At 31.3% G+C, this 9585-nt stretch overlaps 2 protein-coding genes across 4 annotated transcripts in view; both read right to left on the bottom strand.

Moving 5' to 3' along the window:
• LOC126928799 (peroxisomal leader peptide-processing protease) overlaps window positions 1-886 on the bottom strand; it is a 28818-nt gene extending 27932 nt beyond the window's left edge. The window contains exon 1 of the mRNA XM_050744603.1: window positions 738-886. The gene's annotated coding sequence lies outside the window, so the exon portion shown is untranslated. The remainder of the gene's footprint in view (window positions 1-737) is intronic.
• Window positions 351-8578, bottom strand: LOC126928785 (klaroid protein-like). Of its 3 annotated transcripts, XR_007716946.1 has the most exons (16): window positions 8350-8578; window positions 7500-7700; window positions 7047-7412; window positions 6130-6343; window positions 5604-5746; window positions 5251-5504; window positions 4944-5129; window positions 3606-3814; window positions 3433-3504; window positions 3117-3354; window positions 2865-2993; window positions 2498-2784; window positions 2337-2429; window positions 1871-1946; window positions 1535-1778; window positions 351-1332 (listed from the first exon to the last, which is right to left on the bottom strand). XR_007716946.1 is itself a non-coding variant. In XM_050744552.1 (15 exons), coding segments are annotated over exons 2-15 (2463 nt in total). In that variant the 5' UTR covers window positions 7694-7700; window positions 8350-8577; the 3' UTR covers window positions 351-1773. The 3 variants fall into 3 exon arrangements, 2 of the variants coding, with proteins under 2 accessions (XP_050600509.1, XP_050600508.1); XM_050744552.1 differs by having other exon boundaries at window positions 351-1775; window positions 8350-8577; XM_050744551.1 differs by having other exon boundaries at window positions 351-1946; window positions 8350-8577.
• Between the last annotated feature and the right edge of the window lie 1007 nt (window positions 8579-9585).

Below are 9585 nucleotides of genomic sequence, written 5' to 3'. Positions count from 1 at the left end.
TCCATGTTATTAAATTTTAACTGAATGAACAAATATGCGATATGAAAGCGAACGCAAAACGCTTGTGTGAATTGTAAGAAAAATCGGATTCATAAATGCGGCGACAAATTGTTGCGGCGGTGACGCTGACGCATCGTTCTTTCGTCTACACCAGGCCTAAAGTGTCACATCGTACGATACTTGTCTGTGTTACTACTACATAATTAGACTCTCATTCGTTATACATAAATTTTCTCAGTGTTTCTCACTACGTATTTTGTTGACTCATGGCTACAATTATTTTTAATTATTCATGATTAATATTTCTAGGTTAGGTTAAGAGGTTGCTAAGTAATAAATACTAAGTAGACGAGCGAACTACGCTAATATTCAGTTTTATTAACAATGAGAAATAATCGACGATCTAAGAGATCCAATTACAAGCAAAACATTTTTTAGAATAATAAAAAATCGGCGAGGCGATCGTCAGTATTTATTCGTGTTCGTTGTAGTCTACTAATTTTAATCGCATAATCATTAGAAAGATTATATTATAACATTCGTTCTTTGCAAAATCGTTCGTTATAACTTACGTCTAACATCTTGGTTTATATAACCTGGTATAATGAATAATTTACAGACAAACGATTTCTTGACAATATAGTAATAGTTTCGACAATTCAATTCTACTTATTTCACTTTATAGTTGAATATATAATGCACTTCTTTTGTATACATTTATATTTATATGTACTTACGTGTCACTGTGGCTTCCGAAGTACGTATTTTTCGAACACTCTACACCTTTGTTTACTGGAAATGACATTAAATGAAAAGCCAAGTAAAGGTAATAAAAATAACATAACAGTAAAAGAAATACTATCGTATCGTGTTCGACAAAGTAACCTCAACGAGAGGTAAAGAATAAGAAAAGAGATAATACGTATAAAAGTAGCCTCTTTTTTTTGTAAATTTAGTTTATAACTTGCAAAACAGTATAATTCTTGCTATTTTATACATGTACAATGTATATGTGCATATGTACACAACACGCGCACAGTGATTATATATGCGCTAACCAAATATATTATCAAACATGTTATACTAGATTTCTATAAAACGCATTAGTATAATCAAAATTATCGTAGAAACACTGCATACTTATGTACCTGAAGTTAGGCAGAGCTTTTTTTCTTTACAATTTGTACTGTCGTGTGAATTTTACAACTGTACGATATCAGAAACATAATGATACTGAACTTTGAGTAATATTTAGAACGCTGAGCTTTTTCGTTTTTTATTCCTATCTAATTGGTTCTTCGAAAAACAGCTTGTGTTTTTTTGTACATTTCACTGAAAACAGTTGTTACATTTGTGCTTGATGATAAAACTTGAGGGAAAAGAAGTATAAACACTCGTACAAAGAAAGAAAATGATTAAATAATCGACTCCATGTATTTACGTATATACGTATATGTATATGTATATATATACATATGCATATACATATATACACTTAGGCTTGTATTGTCTACGTATGATAACGGTAACTTACGTTCGCTTTATTCACTTTGCGTATGTCTCTACGCGTTAAAGAATAAATCTCTCCTTAAATCGTGATGGTTATTGTTACATCGAAGAGTAATTGAAGGCACAACATGCAATGGCTCTCCCTTCCAATCTTCTTCCCTCCCAACCCTTTCTCCACTGACATTCATTACTGACTCACGCGCACTCACCGACTCATTTACTTACTCCCTTTATTGACTGATATGAATCGAATTGCAAATCCACTCCTGCTACAATTACAATATTCAAAAAAATTTTGCACTTGAATTTTCAGTAAAAGAAATTTAAACTGATTTTCCATGTACACGAAATCTGTACAAACATGTATATTCAAGTTGTCCATGGTTACTGTGTATCCTTAATTCCACATATTCATATGGTGTCTTGATTGCTGTATTCTACATTGTAAAATATCAATTATATTAGAACGAGTTTTTAAGAAAACGCAAAGTATGTAATTGGATCATTCTGAAGCTTCCTTGATAAAACATATATAAGCACCATTGTAACGAATGTATTTTGGCGATATCCGTAGGCTTCTGTTGTATGATCTTGTTGATTTTGATTTAACATTTCTAAATAACACTTGCGAAATTGGGCCATGAGAATACCCGATATGGTAAATACTATTATATAACGTTGGTAAAAGTAGGTAACATAATAGTGTTTATTTGAATTCACGGATAATGAATTTTCGTGATGGTATACTCTTCCAAAACGAAAAATTCAAAGTCATCTTTACTTTCAGAATGATCTAATAAAATTACTGCATTAAGGACGTAACTTACTTCGACTGGAAAGTATTGTAGACTATCATCCGAAGCTGCAAATTCGTAATCGCCAAACAATACAGGTTCAGAATCATTTTCATCGACAAAACCCTATGTATCAACATGAGAATGTAGAATCGAGCTGTATACCTCACTTATAAAAGAGTCGACTTACTTACCCAGACATTAAACTTTTTAGGAGCACTTCTCATTTCTTCATTGGGTAAAATCGATTTCGGTGCATGTTCAACTGTAAATCCAGTAACATAAATAGAACTTCGTAACTTAATTAACAAATATCCTGGAAAGCCTTGAAATGCCCAGCAAGCACCTGGTTGTATTGGATTTCCTTGTATCACTGTACGAGGATTATTATTTTCATGATATAGTGTAAAAGCCAACAGTTTGACTACTCTAGTTTTTATATCGTATTTTTGAGTACAACGTGTACTAATGATCTGACCACCTATTAATAAAAAAATCTAATATGTTTTATCCAGTCAGAACAATATTGGGCTGAATCGATCAATTGAATTCGATACTCACCGGCAGATTCTAAAGCATAATCAACGCGTCCCGTTTTGTCCGCGTCATATATTTTTATGGCCTCCTTGACTATTTCGCGAACGCGATCATCCGTTATAACATCATTCGCAATCCATGATTTGTCTTGAACTGTAAAAAGAATTATTTTTCACACATTTTGCATTCACTCCCGTTGTATTTGATACATAATTAAGGCAACATGAATATTTCACTCGCTTTAAATGAGTACTGCGATTATTACGTATCGAGTACCTTTAACTTTTTCTGCGTTCAACATCAAGGTACCGAAATGATCAATTAAGACCATTTCGATACGTTTTTCTAAATCTTCGCTAGTAATATGATTTGTACGTGTGCTACAACATAATTTTAACTCTGAATAAAATTCTTTCAGTTTCTCCAACTGCGACTTAATAACATCAATTTCTTGAGAATAGATATCAGCTAATTTATATTCTTTCAGTCTCTCCTCCAACAATAATATTTCATTCTGAAAGAAATAAAATACAATGTCAAGTTCAGATAATATTACATCGAAAAGTATTACGAACAAATTGTATAAACTTACATCATCTTTTGGCCAGATATATTCTTTTTCTTTAAGCCGCTCCAGCGCTTGAGTTATATTGAAAAGGCGGTCCTGTGTATATTAAATATATGACTAGTAGCTAATCCGTTAAAAAAAACTAGCAAAGCTAGCAACTAGCAATTATGTAATTAAATGTCAGCAAAAAGCCTTACAGATTGTTCGATAGTTCGATCCTCCAAGTTGTTGATTCTACTGTGTAATTTTTCAGTGATCGATTCAAAATTATCTTCTTTTCCAAATATTTTCCCCTTTAAAAATAATTGTTTTTCACTTGCAACTAACTCCTGTTCAGTTCCAAATTCCCGCGTAATTACTTTGGTTTGAGGGAACAGAGCTGAAAGATGTGGTAAACACCAACAACCTGAAATATAAAAATATAATCTTCTTCAAGTTTTGCTAATCTTGTAACTTGATACAAATACCGAGAGAAGGATAGACGAAGGGACTCACCATTCCGATGATATCAAGATATAGAGATTACATCCATATTCCTTGTGAAGCACGAATACTCCAATTCTACATCGCCAGTGAAGTAATCCTACTCCCTCTATCCTTCTCCCATAGTTAAATTTAATCATTTGATTTCATTGATTATAGTTTTTTTTTGTTTTACGAACATTACGATGTTTACGAACATCAATTTCTCCGAACGCGTTGAACTGCATATGAACGTGCTTTTACAGATACCACAGCACCGGACATATATAAGGATAAAATTTTGGTAACTATTGTTATTTAACTCATTTATATGCACGATAAAAACATATAATGACTAGTATTAAATAATAATGCATAAAATATATCGAAAACATAACATGATAATACCTTTCGATATCAATTACAATCTATCACTTTTTATTTAAAAATTAGGAGGTCAGTTATGCATCACAAGGCAAACATACATACACACATACATAAATTTATATATGTATGTATGTATATATATATGTATGAATATAATATAAAGTAAGTTCAACCAAATCCCACGTCACTATAAACTACAAATAAAACAAATTATATAGATGGTAAATAAAAAAATTTTGAAGAAAAGATCAAATTCTAACCAATGCTAAGGCATCTCGGGTAAAGACACGTTCACACCGGGCAGAAAATGTACTGACAAATTTTTAATCGTTTTTATATATTCAATAAATAAATCGGTTTGAAAAGACGTTAAACTGATAATATTGTTAAAGATGCGATAGGTCGTCTCAGTGACATCATAGGGAATATTGTGCAGAGAATCCAGACAGATAAAGGACTGTTTTTGCACGATGTAAGTTCCTGAAACAAAAAGAAAAAGAAACGCCAGGATAGGTTTCACCGGTCTTCCCGAAGATGCCAAGGCAAAAACTCGATCTTGTGGGTGAAAATGGCAGATAATAAAAAGGAAAGAAAAAAAAAAAGAAAAATAAAAGAATATCGATATGAAGTCACGGATTTCTTAATTGACGAACCGTTTACAGTGACTTAGTGGTTATAAAATTTACCAGTAAGAAGAAATAATGGCAATAAAGCAATCCAAAATAGTATTGGGCTTTTCTGATGCATCCATCTCCTAATACTGGATACACGACTTAACAACCACGAGTCAAAGAAAAACACCCTGACCATAAAAAGATAAATATACTGCAAAGGACTGTCAATATATTTCCATATTTTGGACCATCTAGATTCTGAAATTACATAAAATTAATATGTGTTAATAAATTATTCATTTTATGTTACATTATAAGAAAATATGAAGAGATTATGAGAAGATTGTATTTATAGACATGTTAAATAATTGAAAAATACCATATCTTTGATATTCGTAAGTGGCATAATATTCTCTTCTTCTGACTGGCTTGAGCTTTAGAAATTCAAGGAATTTGCTAAACCCTAAAGCAGTAACCAGTATAAAACTCGTAAATTGATGTGTTATTTTGCTTCTTTGGCTATAGTTATTTGAAGCTGCTTCTTCTAATTCAGTATCTGAATCAACAGCAGATGTAATTCTACATTTTCGAGAATCAATACGTTTTAATGGTAAATCAGAGCTCAACGATCGCCTAAGAAATAAACATATTTTTTTTTAAATGGTTTGATATAGCTTTAAGAATGATTTTCGTATATTTATTGCACATAAAAATTTGAGACACATAACAAACCTTGATTGTGAATTCATTGAATTAGTAGGTTCTGCATAAATTACTTCCCTGTGACAACGATACTGTTCTATATGTGTCTTTGTGTATTGAGCCTTAGACTTATCCGTACTTGATATATGTGCTCCATAATATTCATTAACAAGCTATAAAAGACAATAACGAATAAGATATAAATTATATGTATGTATGTAGGATTCCAATAAATGAATACCAATAAGTGAATAAATAAGGATATATTTGTAGTTTACTGAAATATTTTGCATTAATCCTAACAATATTATGATGCCATGATAATTCTCGTACAAGTCTGAATCATTAACTACTTACACACATTTATCTCATTCCTCAATCGTATTGTAAGTCACATATATGTATAACACATTTTTATCATATACAACTAAAAATTCTAAGTCATTCTTTACTCGTTATTGATACTCTAACGTAAACATCCGTTCGGTATTTAATCATGTATTATTTGCAATTCTGCATGTATAATATAATATTAAAATCAAATTGTTGTACTTACTATAGAATCTCCTGCTTTTGTTCCTCTCTCTTTTCCGATATTTGTTCTTTCATATACAACATTCTCAGACGGAACGTGCAAGGATCGATTAGAATCCTGCGTATTTGAATGGATGGATCGCCGTGACATATTAGGCATGGCTAGTATACCTGGCGCTATTTCATAACGACACTTGGACCTTTCAGAATAGGTGTAGTCCGTTTTAGGAAATACGCTAACAAACATTAATAACTAATGTAAAATAGTTTCAAGTAATATAATATAAAAATGAAATTAATCATTCGTAACAGCCGCTTGGCTTTAACTTCACTTTAGGGGACATAGAATTATTGAATTTTTTTTGTCATTTCATAGTTTTTGAGGCATAGAATAAAAAGATGCAAGTCTTAATTCTAGGAATCCAATTCAAAAGTCATACGTATGTAAAATTTAGCATTCTTAGCGTATTTTACAGGTTAGTATGACAACCATATTGCTTCTATCATCTAATTGGTCCGAATAGACGAGCATTGAATTGAATTTCGCTTCAAAGATAAAGTATAACCAAACTCTAGTCCAATACACACAATTCAAAATCCCGCCACAAAATGGCCACAACTCACGTGCATTTGTATACACCCAGCAACTCCACTCATTGGACAAATTACAAACAGAAGCCAACATGGCGTTAAAATAACGTATAAAATATGCTAAAAATGCTCAACTTTAATATTTGTATTTTTGGATCTTACGCGCTGAAAGCTATCATAATATATAAAAAAAGGGAGCCAATGAATATATGTCCTCCAAAGTCAAATTCAGCCAACTTATTTACACGAAATTATAGCTTATATGAGAAATCAATTAATTAAATTTCAATGAACGTGTATAAATACACAATAATATAACATCATGACCTTGATTTCACAAATACATACTTCCACCAATCACCAGCTTGCTTATAGATTTCATGCGCAGAACATGATCTATCAGACAATTCTTCTTGTTCTGTTTCTTCTGAAGAATAATCACTAGTAATAGTTCTATGTGGAAAGATGTTTTTTTGACTTTCTCCACTTTTATGTTCAAATGAACCTTCCTTGTTATCAGTTTGACCATTTGCAAATATCTGTTTCTTTGCCTTTTGCCGTTCAGATCGACGTTCTCCTCTTTTTGTATAGACAGAAGGATTTTCAATTCGCTTATTTTTATCCCCCAATGTTGTTTCAACAGTGAGAATTTCTTTTTTTCTTTCCACTATAGCCTCTACATTTTGATCATTTGTTTTACTGCTACTACCAGATCTATAATAATTTTCAAGTTATAGTTGAGATTATGCGTAAATCATGTCTAAATGTGTAGTCTCCCAACCATATGTTTTTAATACATACGATATTCTAGGACCAGATCTTTTAGTATTTGCAACTTCTCCAGGAGTATGAGATCTCTCCTGACTTAAACTTCTTAAATGATAATGATGTTCTAAAGTTTCTGGTTCAATCATGGTATAAGTTTGCACCAAAGGAGTTCTAGAACGTGATCTACTTCCACTTCGTAATTCATAATGTCGTTGTTCATTCTCCATAGTCTTGCTAAAAATAGAAATAATCTATTTTAAGAAATTAACAAAAAAAATTATATTTAGGAAAGATAGATGCAAAGTCACAAAAACTACAATCCATCAGGCTGCACCGTATATAAGCTAAAAATAGTTTCCCTCCTGCTGAAGGATCTTTAAACAGAATCCTTCTCTGCTGGCTTTTATACCAAGCACACTTTTTCTCTCTCTCTCTCCCTCTCTCGTTGATTTCAGTTTGTTTTTTTTTAGTGGACCTCTTCTAGCGCGACACGCTGCACATGTCGCACATTGCTATATCATATGCACAATCGAAAAATATCTATTTGTTTTCCTATTTTTTACTTCACTAAGGGAAACCAACATTTAATATATGAGAGACACAGATAGATGATCTAGGATCTGATCTCATTTATACATATACATATCTTGGCACTCGGTTCATATACGTATAATGTATACACGTCTGATACGTAAGAAGAATTAATCTTAATAATACTTTCGTAACACAGGCACAATGCATTTTGAAACACTTTTAGATAAATATTTTTCGAAATCATAGATATATCTGACATTAAACGTTAAGTATATACACACACATTAATATCAAAATTTAATCTGGCCACTAACTTTCTCGAAAATCTTTCTATTTATAGAGAACTCACCGAAAATATATAAAAGAGATTCGCGATTCTTCCTAAGTGATTCGATATGTCGTGCATTCAAGAAGATAAAAAAATATTCGCTTTATAATGTAAGTTATGCAAGATGATGATTTTCGTGGTAACTTTGAAATATCTGTCAACATTTATGTTCCTTCAAGATCTAACACGAGCTTGCAAGTTGCAACGCGTAGAAAACGACGAATAGCCGTACCTATGTGCGCGCGCATCTTTCGATGATTCATTCTACACTCTCCCTAGTTTAATATACCTCAAAAAGCTACTAAAAAGAATTGTATTATGGTTGTTGATTTAAAATATGTCGATAAGCTGTATATAATTGTCATTAACAATGGTTATCATGATGTGTTGAAGATATAGGCACAAACAACATAATGTACCTAAACTCGAATAATAAAAGTACTTTTCTATATTAAAAATAGTAAATAACTGTTCACGAAAGTTAAAGTTTCGTGAATAACAAGGCAAGAAAGAAGAGAAAAGTTTAATTAAACCAATCGTTCGATTAATAACTTCAAAAATGAAGACTTATTTATGCAGTCAGAACATATCAAAATGGGAAAGGAACTAATCAGAATAATCTCAAACAATCTTTATTCATCCGTGAAATATATATCTGTATAAAGATAAACAAATATTGTAAAAATACAGAATTCTATATTTTATTTATGATTATAAAATACCTTATTCTCTCTATACCTTAGTTGCAATTTCATAAATAAACGTTTATATCAAAGATTTACTAACTATCAATGTTAAATGCATTGAATCATAGATCTATTTTATATCTTGTCTGTGAATTTACTTATGAGGGAAAAGTAACTGATGAAATGTATTAAAAGTTGTTTATAATTACAGACGAAGTGCATAAATATATTTCGTATACCACAAGGAATTAACTGAGACCTATGAATAAGAATCTATGCTTTAGCTCGTTAGCCGAGATAGACGAGTTAACCCGTCACTCTCTAATTGCCGATCTTCCTGATGTAATAATTTCTTTATTTATTACTTTATTGTAAAAAAAGTCCTCTACTTTTTTTATGTGTTATTTTATTTCTGTCAAAAAGAATCGATTAACTTTTAATTTCGTCAATATAGATATTTTGTAATTAATAGAGGACTCAGTTAATGGGTTAAAATGTGTACAGTCAAACCCTGGAAAAATGTTATCCAAAAACTAAAAGAAAAATTTGCAATCTTTCTATTTCATTTGTA

This window comes from Bombus affinis, chromosome 2 (genome assembly GCF_024516045.1).
Source record: "Bombus affinis isolate iyBomAffi1 chromosome 2, iyBomAffi1.2, whole genome shotgun sequence".
Lineage (NCBI taxonomy): Eukaryota > Metazoa > Arthropoda > Insecta > Hymenoptera > Apidae > Bombus > Bombus affinis.
This window is presented reverse-complemented; position numbering and strand designations above follow the sequence as displayed.

Coding starts and splice junctions, on each gene's coding strand:
- LOC126928785 (XM_050744551.1), bottom strand. CDS start 7,693: ATGGAGAATGAACAACGACATTATGAATTACGAAGTGGAAGTAGATCA. Junction 5,747..6,129: donor CAAAAGCAGGAGATTCTATA/GTAAGTACAACA, acceptor TGTCTTTTATAG/CTTGTTAATGAATATTATGG. Junction 2,430..2,497: donor CTAAAAAGTTTAATGTCTGG/GTAAGTAAGTCG, acceptor GTTGATACATAG/GGTTTTGTCGATGAAAATGA.